The following is a 20,282-nucleotide window of genomic DNA, read 5'->3' as shown; positions in this document are numbered from 1 at the left end:
TTTGTTTATAATTTATTAAAGCTTTGATTTTTGGATTTTCTTAATTGAAGCCTTAGCTTGATTTATCTTGCTCTTTGTAAATCAGACTGTTAAATCTACTTTCACTTTTGCTTTCTCTTAAAAAGGTCACATACTGGTGAAAAGCCATTTAAGTGCTCTCAGTGTGGAAGAGGTTTTGTGTCAGCTGGAGTTCTGAAAGCACATATTAGAACACACACTGGACTGAAAGCTTTTAAGTGTCTTATATGCAATGGGGCCTTCACTACTGGTGGTAGCCTCAGGCGACATATGGGGATCCATAATGACCTTCGACCGTATATGTGTCCATATTGTCAAAAAACATTCAAAACATCGCTGAACTGTAAAAAGCACATGAAGACTCACAGGTATGTGTACAATTTTTATATGAATCCTTCAGTGTATTTCAGTAGCTCTTCCTTAAAGGTGCTTGGAAAGGCAGCTTTGGTCTGTAGCAAATGCTAATAATAAGGATGTTTATAAGCAGCAAGCACTTAGGTATCTCTGAATTGTATAGCAAATTAAGGTGTATAATAAAAATAAAAACTCGTTCACAGAAATAGCTAGGATAACTGTCTAATTGAAGCCAAAAAAGACCTTCTTATCTTTCTCTGCAGATACGAGCTTGCACAGCAACTTCAACAGCATCAGCAGTCTGCTTCAATAGATGATTCTGCAGTAGATCAGCAAAGCATTCATGTTTCCACACAGATGCAAGTGGAGATTGAAAGTGATGAGCTACAGCAGTCAGAAGCTGTTGCAGCGGATCAGCAGGCTATTTTAGAATTAGACCAGCAGCCAGTAGTGGGCACAGAAGAGGCAGCACTAGAACAACAATTGGCTGATCAGCCTTTAGAGCAAGATGAGGGTGAGTACTTGAAATACGATTTATAGTAAGCAGAGGGGAACTGGACACAGGAGCTGGATTTGGGAACTCAGGGATTGGCTCAAAAGCAGAATAATGTAGAGAGTCCTTCTTGGACATCGGCCATCGAAGAAGAGGGCTTAACCCATGTGATCCCTTAGCTGTATACTGAATATGACATACACGGAACGGAATACTGTTGTTGGTCAGGTTTGAGTTAGCTGTCCTGTCCGTTCCTTGCCAGCGGTGCGACCTTTTAGTTCCTTGCCACCCTTTGCTTCCCAGCACCTGTAGTGTCTTAACGCAAGATCTACCAGTAACCTTGGGCACTATAGGAATAAGCATAAGCAAGAGCCTTTCTGCACACCAATCCCTGGCAGTAACTGTAAACAACAGGCTTTATCACTTCTAGTAGCCCTGTTTGCAAAAACATGCTATTAACTTCAGAAAATGCAGTGTCTTAGAAGAGACTGAGCTGAAAAGTAAAATTGCTGAACAGAATTGGTTCTATCTTAGGTGAAACTTAGGACACAAATTCTCAAATAACACTTTCTTCACAAACTAAGTGTTTGGGTTTCAAGAAAATGTAAGTAAACTGGTAGAAAAATACAAGTACTAGAGAGGAATATAAATAAAGCCTACAATAAGTGAGGATTTAAATACATATTGAGACAATAATTCTTTGTTTTTACTGCAGTAGAAATTCAGATTACTATAAAATACAGAGTTTTGGGAACATCTGAATTATGCAGTTAATTGTATCTTCTTTTCTTGATATTTTTCCCTTTTTTCTTTCTTTTTCCCATCCTCTTCCTTTCCCCATTTCAGATAGATTTGTCACATCCCAGCATGCTTTGCAAGAAAACATCACTCAGTTTGAGCAACAAACAATAACACAGCAGCCATTTGATCAACAGGGCTTATCACAAGGTTAGTAATAAATAAAGGTTTTAAAAGTTATTTTTGTAAATTTGACTTTGCAATATAGCTGTCTTAAAGCATTTCAGAAATGAGCATCCACAGCCAAAGTAACTGCAAGGCAGAGAACTTGCAAAAATTTTTTCCTAAGTTGCTCTTCAGATGCTGTATTTGGTAGTATGTTTTGAATACCTAAACAGAAATAGATTCTTCTTTTATGAGTTTATGTTTCGTCATTACAGTATGGGGTTTATCAGCAGGCATTTCATAGTCTTCTTGAAATTGCTGTGGCAGTAGGCAGTTTGCACAACTTTCCCCACTAAATACACATGCTCGTAACCTAAGATGATCAGAAATACAGTATAAGACTTCACCGAGTAGGTGTGGGGACTCATTGTGGAAAAGACAGTGCAAAATGCAATGTCATAAAAAGCATGCTTTCACCTAGGCACAGTAGTTTCCATTTGTGTTTTACAGTGCTACGTATGTAACAAATTAAGAGATGATTAACGTTTGGAAACTTACTTTTTCCCCCATACAAAATACTGACTGTGTAAGGTTCCTGTAGCCTGCAGAGGATGAAGAAGTGTCTGGGTTCCTTTGCTTTTCACTGCTGATTTTTTTAAGTTGTTGCTTGATATGAAGCTTCTAGTATTGTTTTGGGATGAGGACAGGGAAGAGGATTTCAAGGGAGTTCAAGGGATTTTCGTTTGTTTCGGCTGGCAAGCATATCTCACTGGCGGACCAGATCTTCTCTTCTTCCTTGTGTCTGATTCCAGCAAATAAGTTCATAGTTTTTTAACTGGTAACCAGTAATTGGTATTTCATCTGCTTAAACTTCTCAGTTCTTAATTTCATTCTCTGTTTAGTTGTATAGTGCCTTTTGTAAAAGCGTAATTGACTGTGCATGATGCTGTGAAAAAGTAGGATGATTTGTTGCTGATTTTAATTCTCTAGGTTGTGCTGCTTTATATGTAACTGACAGAAAAAAGTGAAGTCTCCACCTTTATTAAACAAGACTGAACCAGGGCCTGTTAAAACCCTGGGTTTTATTTTCATTGGTTACCTTTTATGGTTTTCCAAATGCATTAAAAGCGACTACAGCAAAAAAGTGCAAGCTTTCACTCTTACTTTCAAGAGTGGTGATGGGTTTTGTTTGGATTTCTATGACTCCTTTGAATTTGAAAATCCAATACATATGCCTTGTTCTGTTATCTTATTTAGACTTCAGTTTCTATATATATGTATCTTCTTCATTAAATAAACACTGAATACTGAGTGATTTCTTGGGGAGGAGGGAGTATCTACTAGACCTCACAAAACAATTCTTTCATCATCAGAAATCTAGGCTGATCATCGGTACATTATAAAATTGGTACAGAGAATCAGATCATTTGTGGTGTGGTGTTTCTTAAGTCTTATTTGTATAAGCTGTCTCCTATTCTACTTGGAATCTCATCCACAGATTCCCAACTCTTTGAAGTTTCCTTGAAGATCCTGGAGCCCTTCAAAATTTTTGAATTTCAGGTAGGTAAGCATTTGCGCGGATGCATGCGTTAAATTGGTCGACCCTCTCCCTATGTCTGCATCTGTGCTTCATGCTCCTAATTTCTTTGTCCTATCAGCTAGGCACGATATTCGAGCTTAAAACACTATGTCTTTTTTTTTATCCTTGGTATTTATAGGCTGCATTCTTGTTAAAATATTTTGGCTTATCATTTATTAATAAAACAAAGTAGGAGTTTTAAAAAATCTTTGGTAGGTTTTCTGATTTTTCTTTTTCCTTTTCTTAAGGAAAAAAGAAAATCTTTACGTTTCAGACAGATGAGACTGACCTCTAGGTCTGCACAGACCTGTTGAACTTTGTTTATTATTTCAGGTTTGTTTGCAATACTTCTGCAGAATGTCTCCTTTGTTCAGGTAGATTTTCTTCTTGATGTGTTCAGACTTGTAAAGAAGTGCAGATCTTATGAGGGTGATGCAATATCATAATCTATTATTCATTTGAGCTATATTTGAAGACTGAGGAAAAGGACTTGAGTGCTCTTTGTAGTTCACATATTCAGATGTCTTTATTTGAAGACTTTTTAATGAGGTCAGAGCAACCAAATGGATCTTTTATCAGGAAATGTCTTTGATTTTTGAGTATTGTCCATCACCAAATGTGTTTTCATGTAGATTACATCACCTTTTCTTCCTTTAAAGTCTCCCTGTAAGCATGGTTGAGTGTTAATAATTGAATTAGTGGTGATAGAAGAGTGGTCTTAAAAAACTACGAGAACTCCCAACACTGTTGTTCTGTAGCCTGTGCAAATATACCCTTCCCACCAGACCTCTCTTCTGCTTCCCTTAGAAGCTGATCTGAAATCTCAGGACTTGGAATTGTGATTATTTCAATAACTGTTTGTACATTGGTTCCAGTCAGTACTGTTCAGCTGGTTCCAAAGGTTGCCTAGGAACCAAACCTTCTGAATGCTGAACTGCTGGTCACTAACCCTCACTGAGATGCACGCGTGCGTGTAGATATGTTTGTAATCGTAGAATTGAAACAATCTGTCAGTGAAGACTTCAAGTTTTATCTAAACTACTGTATTTGCTATAAACTATCATACTGTTATTTTCTCATTCTCATGGACAAGACACATCAATTTATTTTTTTTTTGTAGGAGAGAGTAGATTGGGTGGTGTCCTAAAGCCAAAAAACCCCCAAGGAATGCAAATGATTAATTGTTCTGAAATAACACAAAATCCAACTCCAAGTTTTGAGGACTTTCTAGTAAGAGACTCTTTTCATTATATAGAGATTAAGATGCTCTCTGATCTCTGAGGTCTAAGTGAAAGCTTCTGGGAAGCTATGTAATGACGAAAACAAGAGCAGAAAATAAAGGTTCTGAAATTTGTTTCTCTCAGACTGAGCGTCTGTTTTTTTGGTGTTTAACTTTTTATTTTAATGCCCTTCTATGGAAATAGTGTAGTGGTAGCAGATGCCTTTAGCATGCTCCACGTTGTCTGATCTTTTTAAATTTTTTGAGTGGAAATTGGTCTTCATACTAGGTAGTGAGCAAAGTGGGGGCACATCGTCTCTGTTGTAGTTACAGCATTGGGTTTTGTTGATTCCAGAACTACTTTCAGAAGTAGTAATTTCTTTCTTCAGTTTCTCCCAAAGTACCTCTGAATACAGAACTTTTCTTCCTGAGCCTTTTGTTGCATGATCCTTGGAGATTTTTCAGGATGTCAGGTTTTGCTTTTTTTAAAACACTGTGAAGTGAAAGAGATCATGGTATAGTAACTTCTTGTTTCCTTCTCAACTAGTAAAAATTAGTTAACAAGGTTTCTGGGGTTTTTAGGTAGCTGTTTCTTTGTACCTTTAATAGTTATGTCCTGGGTTTTTGTGGAGGGCATGGAAGTGGCATCACTTTTGCTTCAGTGTCTTGAGCCTTTTTGTGTTCTCATCAATTATAGTGGGAATACCATTTTTTCCCTGAAGGTGCTTTTAAAATACATTTCAAAATGTAAAGTACCAGCTCCCACCATGCATTGCTTTTTGTTGGGCTACTTTTTTATTTTGTCGTTTCAGGAAGAGTAATTGAGCTGCAAATGTTCAGCTGGTTGAATCTTTTTTTTCCATGTAGTCCTGGTAGTTCTGCGAGAGGAAGTAATACACAAGTTGCAGCATTAGGTTTTGTCATAACTACAATCTGACCAATAATGCTTTCAAGACTTACTCACATTTGTTAGCTTTTTTTCTGTTTCTGTGGTGTAAGCAAGAGCACAGAAGTAGTAGTTTTATTTCCTACATTGATAACATTATTCTTCTGCTGTGAAAAGTGTCATTTGGGAAAATTTCTGCTTAAACTTAACACACCCCAGGTTTTGATACATTGTAATTCGAAACATTCTTTAAGCATTACTTTTTGGCCTTTGGTGCTGTGATCATCTGATGTGGGTTTGTTTCTACCCTGTTTTCATAATCTTCACCTTTTTTGTCCACTAAAGGCAAACTGCACAGAAATAGTAAAATTACTGCCTATACCTTTATAACTGATACTCGTGGCTTCATTTTTTTTTCCACGTAATACTGATTATTTTTTTAATATTAGAAGTATTAAGACTTAGAGTGATTGATAAAAGAGCATCTCTAATAGCATTAAAAAGTCTTGCTCTCTGAGCTATGCTTCCCTGGCTCCGAGTCATTGCTGCTGTTGTTTCATTCATCCATTTAGAAAAGGAGATGATTAAGATCTGGTATTTCAGAAGAACAAAACCAAATAAAAATTTCAGATCTTTATACTGGAATTGTGAATAAAAATATGTTTATTTTTTTACTTTGCAGTTTGCCTTTGAGAGGCTCTACTTTACTGTTATCTAAAGAGTGGGAGTATGTGGAGGAGATCCAAAGTAGGAGAAAATGGGGTTACTTTTATCAGAAACTGGAGTTCTCCTATTGGGTCATCTCCTCCACTCACCCGCCATCCTCCCCACTGAGCTTTGCATCCTTGTGATCGGCTTCCAGTGTAGTTAAGGGAGCGTGGTACCAACGTGGATAAAGGGAGATGGGTCAACCTGTTTGACACATGCATGCTTACATACAAGAAATTCAAAATTTCAATGGCTCTAAGGTAATTGTGGCACCCTGAAGAAACTTCAAACAGTGTTTTTCTGTGGAGGAGATTTTCCAATAGAATTCCAGCTAATGGTAAGTAACCCTGTTATGCATATTACGTAGATGCCAGAAACATTTGTATATTTTGACACTCGACAGTGAAGAGTATAAAACAAGTATTACCATATGGTAATGCTACTTGATCTCTTTTGAAGGTGGTCTTCAGAAAAAACGTGGTGTTACTCAAAGTCCAGTTTGGTGTATTTTCCAAGTTAGTGACTGTTTAATTTCTGGCAGGTTTTACAGTGAATGACAGCTACAATCAACAGACTCAATTTCCAGCTGTACAGCAGCTGCAGGATTCAAGCACGCTTGAATCTCAGGCTCTTTCAACGAGTTACCATCCACCAGCCCTTCTTCAGGTTCCGAATACAGACACTATCAATGCAGTAAGTACTGCTAGAAGGCAGTTGTTGTTCTGTGTTCAGTGATGGGCTTCTTGGAACTATTTCGCTGGTGATTAGGTAAACTGAGAAGTCAAAAGTTCCATGATTTCTCTTTTAGATTGCTTATGTTTAACAGCTGGAGAATAAAAGGGCGGGGGGAAAGATAAGTGACCTGTCTACATGTTTCTGAAAGAAGTGTGTGTTTCGATGCTCTAGGTTTAAAAAAGCATATAATGCTGTAAAGTTGGATTGTAAGTCTAAAACTAAGGAAAAGATCTAATGTTATAAAGTAGTTTTACATTACTGCACTATATTCTATAATTTCTATGGATATAGCTATGATCAAGCAATAAAAATAACATTACAGATGTGTAGTGGTCATTTATGGAGCTTGCATATTGCATTGTATGATGTTCATTCATGATTCTCATCTGGTTAAATTTGTAAAAGAGCTTAATTGCTAAAAATACGTTTTAAATATTTTTTTTTTTATGGTGGTAGCAGTACCTGACAGGAAGACCATCTGTAGTAATGTGTTTACCATGGTGACCTGCATGAATTATTATCCCTTCATGTGTGTTTGCAAATGGCAAATATCAGTTGAAGAACCAGGGTGGGTTTTAGGATCTGGAAGAGCTGGAGTAATTTCAGCCTTATAGCCTTTGGAGTTTTGTTCTCTTCAGATCTTAAAACCTGCTGTCATTTTTGAGGATTATTCTGTGGAGGTTTTTGAGAACAAACCTGTTCCAACGATAGTAAAGTCTGTCAGGACCACTGTGCATTTTGCTACTCAGTGTGTGGGCCTCATACTATTTAAAATGGCTGCTTTAGTGTTAAATTTAACCCCTCAAATGCCAGAAACATTCTATGATTCTATGAAAAATCTACAAGACTGGAGACATGTTTTTGCCTAGATTCACAGGGAGGCGTAAGTGCACCCCGTTATCTGTTTATCCCAATTCAGTAGTTGCACATTTTGCAGCTTTCCTTTTCCCTATGAAAGAGCCAAGGTATCATATCATGCTCTTAATTTCTTGACAAAAAATTATGAAAGGCACGTTTGACTACTTGCATTGCATGTAAGCACTATAATTTTTTTCCTGCCTACTTGTGTGACTTGATTTCAGTATTGTGTTATTGAAATTCACTTGAGGCTTTGATTTTTAGACGACTCGCTTGATACAAGATCAACCATCACAAGAAGAGCTTGAATTGCATACCCAGCGGCCTCATTTTCTTGAGGATAATGAAGATCAAAGTAGGCGTTCTTACAGGTTTGTTGCACTTTCAGGTTCTGTTGCAGAATTTGCTGAATCTCTTAGGGCTGGTGATTGTATGTGACTAATGAAGAAAAATTTTCTTCTACTAGATGCGAATATTGCAACAAGGGTTTTAAGAAATCCAGCCATTTGAAACAACATGTACGATCGCACACTGGTGAGAAACCTTATAAATGCCAACTCTGTGGCCGCGGCTTTGTTTCCTCAGGCGTTCTTAAGTCACATGAGAAGACTCATACAGGTAACGGGGTAGAGCAGCTCTATCTTAGCTTAACTCACATTTGGGTTTTGTGAATGTTCTGTGTAAGTGAACCAATGGCAAGCTACTTCTTTGTTTCTGTTACTTTAAGGAGTTAAAGCATTCAGCTGTAGCATTTGCAATACCTCCTTCACAACTAATGGCAGCCTTACCAGGCACATGGCAACTCACATGAGCATGAAGCCTTACAAGTGCCCATTCTGTGATGAAAGCTTTCGAACAACTGTTCACTGCAAAAAACATATGAAAAAACATCAGGCAGTCTCCTCAGCTGTAGCAGCAGCTACAGAAGCAGGAGGGGGAGGTAAATTATTTAATTTTTACTATTACAGTCCTTACTACATGACAAGTACAAATGTTTCAGTGGAGAACGTGAATGCTAAAACAGTTATGTTATAAAATAGCCTTCCAATGTGGATAATGTCTAATGTCCAGAGCCACTGAAATTGCTTTGTTATCTAAACTGTTTAAAGAAATCTTTTTTTCAGGACTCTGTTCACTGTATTCAAGGTATTGTATGTTACGTAGTTATTCTAGTGTGTCATTCAAGAGGAACATTTTTTTGTCCTAAATTACTTATACCTGTATTTACTTATTGTAAAAATAAGAATTATAAATCCAGCTTTATTTAAAAGAAGTGCAGACATGAGTAGTTAGACCTCTGAAAGATTGCAATCCAAGCACATAATGTAGTGGCCACATGTTTAATAATAAAACCTTCTATTGTTTTAATTTCAGCTGACAGACTGAACTAGAGAGATGTGTGGTTTGTTGGTTTTGATTTCTTTTTTTTTTTAAATAGTTACATGTGGTGAAGATGATGATGAAAACTCTGAAAGAACTTCCAGAAAATCACGTCCTGGTGTCATAACTTTTACAGAAGAAGAAACAGCAGAACTGGCAAAGATTAGGCCTCGAGAAAGTGCCACTGTCTCAGAGAAAGTTCTTGTCCAGTCTGCTGCAGAGAAAGACAGAATTAGTGAGATCAAAGATAAGCAAGCAGAACTGGAGGCAGAGCCCAAATATGCCAACTGTTGTAGTTATTGCCCTAAAAGCTTTAAAAAACCCAGTGATTTAGTCAGGTAAGGAATGGAAAAGTTTTGCGTATTTTCAATTTTCTAAATTGTTCACTGGTAGCTCTAGCAGTTTTGTAGAACTTGTTTTACGCCTAAGCTCAAGTTTGAATTATATTTGCATACATATATATTTTTCAGAACAGTTTAAAAATGTATCAAAATGTTATGTACTCTATGTGACAAAACCAACCTTTTCATATTTGTTTTCCTGCAGTATTAAAAAGATTATTAGGAAGATTTAGAATAAATTACATTTTTCTTGCTATAGGAATTACATGTAGAAACATGTAAAAATCAGCTTGAGAAAAGACAAGTACTTAAATCATCTTCTTTACTAGTTCTGCTTGATGTCATACTAATATAAGTATTTGATTAAAAAGTATTTGATTAATTCTAAAATTAGTAAGATTTCTACAGAAAAGTAGAAATTCACACATGCACGTATTCTGGGATTATTAGGCATGTTCGTATCCATACTGGAGAGAAGCCGTATAAGTGTGAAGAATGTGGAAAGAGTTTCACTGTAAAATCCACTCTGGATTGTCATGTTAAAACACACACAGGTCAGTAAGATTTTGAATATCTTTGTTTAGTAACTGGTTACTTCCTTGATGGGCTGTTTTTCCTAAAGATTCTGCAAGGAATGCAGTGTTTCATTCATTATCGTCTGGGAAATGGCAGCGCTAGGTGAGATTTGGTACTTATGACATCATCAAATGAATCATGAGAACTTAAATAAACCGTATTATAGCAGCCTTTTTATTGGTAGGCTTAGGAGACAGTCATAGTCTTAGCTCGTGGAAGTACTACGTATGTATATATAATACTTTAATTTCACATCTGCTGTAGCATTTCAATGCAAAATGATCTTCCTGAGCGAGAGGGTGGGGTTGGAGGATTTTATAAAATGAAGTTGAAGGAAAAAAAAATTATAAATGCTAGTGTTTGTGCTGCTAAGGAGATTCAAGCGTAAAAGTACAAAAAAATTGAGCAGTTACTTGAATCATGCAAGTTGAATCATAGAATCATAGAATGGCCTTGGCTGGAAGGGATGTCAGAGATCATTTTAATCCAACTTCCCTGTCATGGGCAAGGGACGCCACCTCTCGACTAGATCAGGCGACACGTATAAGCCTAATTCCTCTAATATTTAGGCTTTTACAGTTGTTTCTTTCTATTCCTGAGAGGTGTGATTTTAGTAGTAGTATTTTTCACTCCCAATTCTGCATATATAAAAAAACCCACCAACAACCTTCTTTAAATCTTTCATACTTGTTTTCTTTTTATCATTGAACTTCTGTAATAAACCGAGTCCTAAACTAACTCATGTCTAAAAACAGCTGAAGTTTTGCGGAGATGCATCATAAGTTGTTGTGTTTTTAATGCAAAAAAGAAGATAGAAAGCTTTTAATGCTGTAACATACAGTTATTTTGCTCATGGAAGCTTCCTTTCCAATGCAGTGTATTTGTACTTTTGACTGTAGTGTAGCAAGAAATACTATTCCTATGTGTTAGACCAGATCTCTCTCTTGTCTCAGGTAGTCGCAGATGCTAAGGATAATGGAAAGAGCAAAGCAGAGATTTGATGATGTTCCTCCAGGTTCAAGCAGTTTGCAAGTTGTGGGACGCTAAATTAGAGATTGTATCTTTTCGCTTACTACCTTTAATGACGTATTTTATATTAGTTTTATCCAATTCTTTTCAGAACCCAGTAAAACTGGGTAAGAACGAATAGCATTCAGTACATCCAATAGTAATGAGTTCTTTGATGCAAATTTGGTTTTCACTGTGTGATTTTATTCCTAAGCCCTCAAGTTCTTTTATTTGGGAAATAATGAGAAATTGTTCCCAATTTTTCTGTCTTCAAGGTTTTTATGACTTTAAGGACTTCTTAGTGCTTTAAAACAGAGCTTTGTAAATGAGTGTTTTAATGTCCTTAACAGGTTTTTCCAATGTGTTGTTCATGCTTTTCTCCACTTAAAGAAGTCCTTTGCTGACTTCCAGCCTTGTGAAAATTGACTGTATAATCCTGTCTTTTGGGTTTGGTCTTATAAGTACTTTTCTTCAATTCATGGAAGAATTCTGTTCTTTCCTTCTGTGACAGCAGTTTTTTAAGGTCCTTTCGTATAAAACCAGTGTAAAACTCCTAAGATCTAGGTAACAGTCTTGTCAGTGAAAATCTGGTGTCCTTCAAAGAGCTCTCCTAGGTTGATGAGATGAGGTTTTCACTACAAAAGCCAGATCAACTTTTTCCTATTATAACTTGTTTGTTCTTGTGGGGTTTTTTCAATTTTCTTTTGGAAAGCTTGTGTTAGAAGAACATGAAGTTTAACTGATGTGGAGTTTCTGCATTCAAGCCTGGATTGTTTTTCAGAGCTCTGGTTTAATCCATGTAACATTGAACACAACCGAAGGTGTTTAAACACCTGTGGCTAATAGTTCACTGGTTTTATGTTGAGACATACTTACTTTAAATGAACGGTTCCCTTAACAACAACTTGGTTTGAAAATCTACTTTGTTCCTGATCTGTAAAAGAAGGATACCCAGATAGGAACCTACCTGATTTTATCTGTAATCAAGAGGGATGCAAAGAATTAGTTTGGAGTTTTACTTCTGTTGTGTCACCGCCTTTCAGACCAGCAGGCTGCCTGGAAGTTTTTCTGTGAGGTGTCGGGTTCTTTGGCTGAACATGTAGTTCCTGCATCCTGACACAGCGTATAGTGGGATAACTCAAGTCACACATTATTGTGTTTCTGCCTTCGTTCCTGTTCTGATTTCCTGTGTATGTAACAGGTCTTGTTCACATTTTACTTGGATAGCCAGTGGTATGACATAATCATAGTGCAAACACACTTGATTTTACTGTATGTGGAAGCAATGATAGTTTGATATTTGCCATTCGTGTATGACTTTTCATCCCAATTTGTGATCATCTTTCCTGCTAGTTTCCCCTGTGGCCTCTAACTTCCTGTCCACAGGTGGTTTTACGTTCTAGTTCATCCATCTTTCTTTTTTCTTTTCATCTTCCTATATTTATACAAAAAGCTCAGGAGTCAGGTCGTAATCTGATTGAATATTTTAGTGTTCTATTTTGTTCCTTGCTGCTTACTTGTTTTGTTTTGTTAATTTCCTTTCTCTCTCTGCCTTTGCTTTTTAGTTTTTTTTTCTGCTCCCCTGTAGGTTTGTGTATTTTTATTAATTTTTTTTATTTAGTGGAAAAGACTGCTAGATGGTTTTCTTTGTGGCACTCTGAATGTGGTAGACACCTTTACCCCAGCCAAGATCCTTGTTTACCTTACTGGTTCTTGTTACTCTTGGGCTCACTCTTCCGTTATTTGAAACAGTATGTTGTCAGAAGTTTACTTAGTTTTGTTGGACAAAGTGTCAACAATGTTGGGGCTTTGTAATCTAATCTGAAGTAGGTTCAATTGTAATTCAGGGATCGTATGAGAGATTTTTCTGTGTAAATGGAAACTAGAGCTCGATAGCAGGAATCGTAGGCACATTTGGTTTTGTGGCTTCTGTACCAAGTTGAAGTGACATCACCAGAATACAGTAGTGCATTCTGAACTGGAAGATGAGTCAACTTTGTTTCAGGGTTTATCTAATGGTTTGCCAGGTAAAAAGGATAACTTAGTGTCACACCTAGTACTGCTTCTTCTCTTTGTTAAGATACATTTTTTTTGATCACAGCTGTAGAGAAGTCTTGATTTCATTCTTTGTTAAAGCAGCTAGACAAAACACATCGATTTCTTCCCCCTGTTTCTTCCAGCACAGTATTATGCTAGGAAGCATATTGCACTGGAAGGCCTGGGAATTTCAGGAGTTACAGTTGAGTTTTCAGCTGCAGTGGCGTGCTTTCTGCCAGATACTTACATTAGACTTTATTTGAGTTGTACAGTTGCTCATATGGTTAATGAAATGAATGCTGTAGTTAACTGCTGTTATTTGCAGTACATTAAAAATTTCATTTGAGACCAAGCATTGATCTGAAAAGAGAACAGAGAAAGAGATCTGGATGTGTATAGACCAGATTTCTGTACTTCTAGATTATTTTGAGGTCATTGGTATTTTGTTTTAGAACACTATCTCACTTTTAAATTTTATTCATTTCCTACTTGTAATCCATTAATACTAGTGAGTACTGAGGAAAAGGCTGAAACAGAAAAATAAAGCTTCTGGAATTAGAAAGGAAATGAATGGTTAAGTAGGGAGAAGCCAAATGCTGAGGAGGTCGAGATGAAACTTCTAACTCTTCGGTTTTATGAGCTCTGTGGTTGAAACAAGTTGATTAGTCAGGAAGGCGAGGTGAGAAGGAGGACAAAGGCATGAAGGTGACCAAATAAGATTCTACATGAAAGTTTTAACAGCATATTGAGTTTTAGAAATAGGAAAAAATTAAGATACCCTTCATTGAGATCCTTAATTTGTTTGAAAAGCAGCTAAAATTTGAAAGAAAATGGCTAGCGATTTTGAATTTATTCTGTTTAAACTAGTTTAGAATCTGTGTTTTTAAAAAATTTTGGTACAGTCATATTGATTTTTAAAGGTTTGATCACTTGTCTTCGTTTTTGAAACTTTTCCAGGCCAGAAGCTCTTCAGTTGTCACGTATGCAGTAATTCTTTTTCTACAAAAGGGAGTCTAAAAGTCCACATGCGTCTGCATACAGGAGCAAAGCCTTTTAAATGTCCACACTGTGATTTACGGTTTCGTACTTCAGGACGCCGAAAAACACACATACAGTGTCATTATAAACCAGAGACAAAGAAAGTCAGGAAGCCTGTGACCCGTACTTCAGCTGAGGGACTACAGCCAGTCAGTCTTCTTAATTCATCCTCAACAGACCCTAATGTTTTCATCATGAATAACTCCGTTCTGACGAGTCAGTTTGATCAAAATTTACTTCAGCAAGGTCTTGTGGGCCAGGCAATCCTGCCTGCTTCAGTGTCAGGTAAAAATGGATGACTTTTTGGTGGTGGTATTGAGATCAAGTGCTGAACTTTGCTTTCTCTTAGAGTTCAGGAAATTATGCCAAACACTGCTTCCAAACAGGTAAGGATTGTACCGAAATCATGATTCAGTGCGCGGTGGTAACATAAATAGAAATTTATTTACTTAAGAATGAAGGGAAAAGTGTATGTAGTTCATCTAAAAAGATCTGTTCAGTTCTGCTGTGGTGTTACATTGTGGAAAGGAATACTTGTATTCTTTTTGGTAATGCTCTGTTGCCTTTACTTAAAACTGAGAGAAACAATGCATTTGCTCAGTAAGTTTTGCGTTCTGTAGGATTTATTTTATATTCAAGCATTAGAGCAAAGAGAGTTTATCAGTACTAGTTATTTACATGAATAATGAAGAGTGTGTTTTAAGTGCACATGCTCTGCTGTTCATGTGTAGTTAATATTCGAAAATAGAAAGTAAAAACCCCCATACCCCCAAAAACATGAGCCAGAAAACAAAACAAGAAAACACTTCGGTAATATAGAAGGCTACTAGCGTAGGCACGTACGTTAAATCAATAAATGCCCAGGATATGAAGTCTTACCGGTTGGCAGTTGACAACAGTTGCATTAGGACATTAGATGTGCCAGAGACCATTCTTTCTCTCGGAGACCAACTGGCACAGAGTACCCAACAGGCTTCATGTTGCAAGAAAATGACCTTTTGAGAATGATCTCTGCTAAGTTCTAAATTGCTTTCAGGAATTGTTTGTGTAAATGCTAGCTGGCCTCAGGCAGAGTTGGGACAGGGACAGTTTTAAGCAGTTGAGTGTTTAGGTGTCCAGAAGTGTTCCCTGGTACTGTTAAATTTACTGCTTTAATTGTGGGTCATGGATGTCTGTCACTTCTAAAAGTGACAGTTTGATCTTTTTTGTGCTTTTTTGGGCACTTTTTCAGTACATGTCTATGATTTTAACTACAAAATCACAGTACTAAGGCAATCTCATATTTAACTGTAGCCATTTTAACTTACCTGATTTAACCTAAACTATTGTCCAAAGCCAATAAACTGTTGGTTGTTTGGAAGATACTGGTAAATGTTATTTGACAGGCACAGTTAGTTATAAATTTGTGATTAAGAACTGCCTCATGTTTGCTTGGATTTTTAAGTGAACACAGTAAGGAGGAGTTCTTAATGTGTTCATATGTCCTAGAAAGAGGCAGGAACATACTTAAATGGAGATTAGTGAAAATGGAGATTAGTGACGTGTGTTTTGCCCGTAGCAGGAATCTCTTCTGTGCATTGTAAAGCAGACTTACTATACTAAAGTGTTTTGGAGGGGGAAAGATAGAGATTTTTAAAGCATCAGCCAAAGGAACTGGTTGATCATACTGAAGGTGATTGAAGAAGAAGATATGTCAAACACAAAGTGACTTTTTTGTATGTCCTCTCAAGATCTTGTGTAGACTCTATTTAACTTTGGAAATTAGGAACAATGTTTGTGCTGCACAAAATGTGGCAGTAACTTTCACGTGTATGTCCAGAGTCTGAATGTACGTATCACGTGAGTGCTGCTTGTGTTTAGGCATAGCACATGCTCCAAGGAAATTTATACCAAATTTCTTCACATTTCCAAAGCTACTATCAGGTGGTTGTTGTCTTGTAAGATACTAGCTAGTGCTTAAATAATAATTCTTAAATTACTGAAAATTTATGAAGCTCTAAAATAAGCAATCATCTGTTTCAAATTATTTTTCTTGATGTAAATGAATGTGTGTGTATAGCTTTTGTATTGCTTTATTTTATAAAAATAAACAACCTAAAAGTGGTAATTAGTAATGATAAATAAAAACATTTATAATATAACTGTTTTCTTTGGTAGCTGGAGGTGACTTAACTGTGTCCTTGACAGATGGTAGCTTGGCCACTCTTGAAGGAATACAGTTACAACTTGCTGCTAATCTGGTTGGACAAAATGTTCAAATTTCTGGAATAGATGCCACCAGTATTAACAACATAACATTACAGGTAGGTTGCTCGTAGTTTCTTGCTTTTAATTTTGTTAGAGTCACTTTGAGGGCTGAAGGAAGTTTAAGGAGCATAAGTAATTCTGGAAACATTCCCTTGAGTGAGGCACACAGCAATCAATGCCATAATATATCAGTTTACCATAAGACAAAGAATAGCTGTGCAGTGGGCGTTTTTTTCTGGTTTGGTTTATTTCTTTTCCAGGTTTTCAGGGCTTTTTGTCACTCTTTTTACCCCTTTAAAACAATTTAGGCAGATTGCTTTAAAATATGTACTTATTTTTTTTAGTTGTATTTTATCTTTTCACTTCAAAAGCATTTCAGGCGCCCCACCAAACCTCCTTCCCCCTACAAACAAACAAACCCAAATTATTGCACAGAGCATTCTTTTCCTTAACGTAAGACACTTGTGTTATTTGGCAAGCTTTTCAGATTTGGATTCATAATATAAATTCCCACTGAGCTTATAAAATGAATGACAGAAAAAAAGTGAGATTACATGTAAAAATTTGTATTTGAAATGATGCGAAAGGAAAATTTTCATGAACTTGGCTGTGTTTGATCAGTTTCACAGAGTCACTGAGGTCAGAGGAAGCTTCTGGAGGGCCTTAAGTCCAGCCCCAAGGTCAGGGAAGAGACATCTTCTGAGTTGGACTGGGTTGCTCAGTCTTTCTACTTAAAAATTGATTAGTGTAAACCAAAGAGAACTGTATCTGAGTTTTGGTTTTCCTAATCCCCAAACATTCCTAAAGAGTAAAATCTCTATTTTTAAACTATTTTAGAGAGCAACTTTTTCACTGTGAGCTAGTACCTTAATGAGACCCAGGAGCTGAAAAAATAGGTAATTTCTGATACCAGTCATCTTTCTTCTCTATGTCTTCATTTTCAAAGATCTGAAGATGATGATAAGCATTTCACGCAGCAGTAACTACAGACTAAGTAAAGTGTGTGTACCTGGTGCCCAGCATGCTCCTATGTAACTATGATTGTTATTTCTCAGACATTTTGCTGAGGGAAGGGAGTGAAGAAACCACGGGCGAAGCTGACTAGACTGTTTACATAGTCACTCTGGAGACTGCCTGTATACAGACACTTAAAAAATCACTTCAAATTTAAAATGGTTAACTGCAAAATTTCAATATTACATGTACTCTATTTGCAATGAATCTGAATTTATGTTAAGAATATTCACTTAGCCTGTATTTGTTACCTTTGGATTGATCAGATTGCAAACTTGCTTTTCAGATCGATCCAAGTATTCTACAGCAGACGTTACAGCAGAGTAATCTACTCACTCAGCAGCTAACTGGAGACCCCAGTATGGCTCCCCAGAACCCCTCTCTCCAGGCGACAGAAAACACGGTGCCAGCTAATGTGGTTATTCAGCCTCTCTCAGGCCTCTCTTTGCAGCCCACAGTAACATCCTCTGCTAACATGGCAATAGGATCCCTGTCTGAGCAGGAATCCGTGCTGACAACCAGCACTAGCGGTAAGCACTGGCAGTAGTTTTATTGTGCTATGAATTTCTTACTTTTAGCCCCAGTGCGAAAATCCCACGCCCAACGATTACCTCATTTAATAAAATCAAGCGTACGCTTCTTGCTTGAGCATCTTCAGCAAGTTTTAGAACTTCATGTTGCCATCTTTCCATATATTTTCTCAGAAGGTGGGCTATCTAATGAAAATATTGAAGACCATTTATAGTCTTCAGAAAAACATAACATAACATGTTTTTTCTGAAGATCTTACTCTGCAGAGGGATAAATTGAATATGAGAACAATCTATTCTTTAGAATACTAGTTCTAGCATCTTACAGTGGTTACATCTTTTGTAGTGGTTCAGGAAGTAGTGTATTAATTGCTTTAAAAGGTTTTGTCTATTATAAAGAAAGGATCTTCATGGATTATTTTTGTTGTTATTCTACCCACTTATATTTAGGTGCACAGGACATCTCTCAAGTCATGACTTCACCGGGTGTGGTATCATCTTCAAATGGACAACATGAGATAATGTTGACCATAAATAATTCCAGTTTGAGTCAAGTTCTGGCTCACGCTTCAGGATCTGCTACTACAAGTTCATCAGGAAGTCCTCAAGAAATTACTCTGACAATATCTGGTTCGTATTTTTAATGATCTTTAACGGTACCAGATTACCATTTGATAAGATAGCTATACAGTATAATTTGAGGATATTTTCACAGTCCACAGCTTTCCCCGTAGCATATTTTTTATATTCATCAGCTTTAAAAGATATTCCCCAAATTACCTTTGAAAACAAAATACATCTGCTTTAAGGAGGACATATGTTGGATCCGTTCACTGTTTTATTCATAGCCTCGAGTTAAACGGATGTTTATTGCAGTTGCAAAACCCATAAAATCAATTCTTATGGTTTTTTGCTGTGCCTCACTTGGGGTAGTGCAGCTCCTGGGTAGTGCTGGGACAGGAGCAAGCAGGGCAGGCATTGGGAACGAGTTTATTTAATCAAGTTTTCTTTAAATACCTGTGGAACCATGTTCTGGTGGATATTCTGATTGTTCTGTGAGGCAAGACGTACTATTCAGCCTTTATAATATGTTGTAAATGCTTCAGGACTGAATAAATTTAGACTGACTTTCTTACTACCTCCAAGAGACTGATTCCATATACTTTATAAATATATTTCTATTTACCCCAAAGACAGTCTGTATTTTGTATCATAGTCTTTCTTTAATAGATTCAGTATAATATCTAGGGCTTTTCTCCTTTTCCTTTCTTTCTTTTTAATTCCTTTTCCTTTTTTTCTTTTCATCTTTTTCCATTTTCTGTAATGTGTTCGGTGTTTTTAAGTGTCGTGACAGTAATGTCTGTACTAAAGTGTCACGATCCCCCACCTATATTTTTCTGCTTGTCAGTGGATGTTCACTCATCTAAGATAAATGGAGTGTAGGTCTCCAACAACCAATAGAGTCTGCTTTCAGTTTTTGTATGTTTTATGCTTGTTGACCGTTCCACAAAATTAACGCTTTGTGATGCTTTTAGAAAAGAAGGTGTGTTTAGTGCATTTCATTATCTATATAGTAGATTGAAGAAAACGGCATTTTAACTGTTAGCCTTTAGTTTGCTAGATTTTTATAGTTTAATGAAGTTGATGCCTTGAATCTAGATAAGACTAGTATTAGTCTAAATATTAATAATCTCAGGTATTTCTCGACATGTTAATATCTAGATACACATAATTACATCTGTATTAAAACCCTGTCAAACCTCTGCATGAAAATCTGTATGTAGAGATGGTGTAAAAATTAATTTTTTTAAAACTTTTATTAATTTATGATTGTTTGTTTATAGTTCTAAGTACAGTAACAGAATAACATTGAGACATTTCCAGTTAAAATAGGACTAATTTCTATTCAGGTCAAGATCTTATTCAGCATAATTCTGGAAGCAGTGATCTGAACAGTGGCTTAAGGCTGACAGCACCGACCATCAACAGTCAGACTACAAGTGCTACATTAACAATAAGCAATGACCAGCTTCTTTCTCAGGGCCCTTCACTAAATGCTCCAGGTATGCATGAAGTGATTTTCTAATTAAAAATAATTACATTTTGTTAAAAAAGGAAATATTAGACCAGGTAACTAAGTATGAAATGGCATAATCTAACATTACAAATTCAGGAACTGTGTGGCTTTGTGTTTTTTTTCTCGCCAACTTTAACTTGTTATGCCAATTTAAGGGAACTTTACTCTATATAGTAAGAAGCAAATAAAAACAAGGAGACCTATCTGAAATTAGTATTTTGAGGCAGTTGCAGAAATACTGAAGGACTATTTCTGTAAATTGGCGGATACATTTGCTGTGG

At 36.6% G+C, this 20,282-nt stretch overlaps 1 protein-coding gene across 1 annotated transcript in view; it reads left to right on the top strand.

Annotated features, from left to right (window-relative positions):
• Positions 1-125: 125 nt before the first annotated feature.
• The window catches only part of ZNF236 (zinc finger protein 236), a gene marked incomplete at its 5' end in the record, with an annotated part of 31,677 nt that continues 11,520 nt past the window's right edge, over positions 126-20,282 (top strand). Inside the window, 14 exons of the mRNA XM_009864511.1 lie at positions 126-386; positions 636-886; positions 1,712-1,813; positions 6,702-6,853; positions 8,018-8,124; positions 8,220-8,371; positions 8,481-8,693; positions 9,192-9,471; positions 9,925-10,028; positions 14,053-14,418; positions 16,291-16,436; positions 17,681-17,924; positions 18,375-18,554; positions 19,835-19,987. Coding sequence (XP_009862813.1) covers positions 126-386; positions 636-886; positions 1,712-1,813; positions 6,702-6,853; positions 8,018-8,124; positions 8,220-8,371; positions 8,481-8,693; positions 9,192-9,471; positions 9,925-10,028; positions 14,053-14,418; positions 16,291-16,436; positions 17,681-17,924; positions 18,375-18,554; positions 19,835-19,987 — 2,711 coding nt within the window. The remainder of the gene's footprint in view (positions 387-635; positions 887-1,711; positions 1,814-6,701; positions 6,854-8,017; positions 8,125-8,219; positions 8,372-8,480; positions 8,694-9,191; positions 9,472-9,924; positions 10,029-14,052; positions 14,419-16,290; positions 16,437-17,680; positions 17,925-18,374; positions 18,555-19,834; positions 19,988-20,282) is intronic.

This window comes from Apaloderma vittatum, unplaced genomic scaffold, assembly GCF_000703405.1.
Source record: "Apaloderma vittatum isolate BGI_N311 unplaced genomic scaffold, ASM70340v1 scaffold220, whole genome shotgun sequence".
NCBI lineage: Eukaryota > Metazoa > Chordata > Aves > Trogoniformes > Trogonidae > Apaloderma > Apaloderma vittatum.
This window is presented reverse-complemented; position numbering and strand designations above follow the sequence as displayed.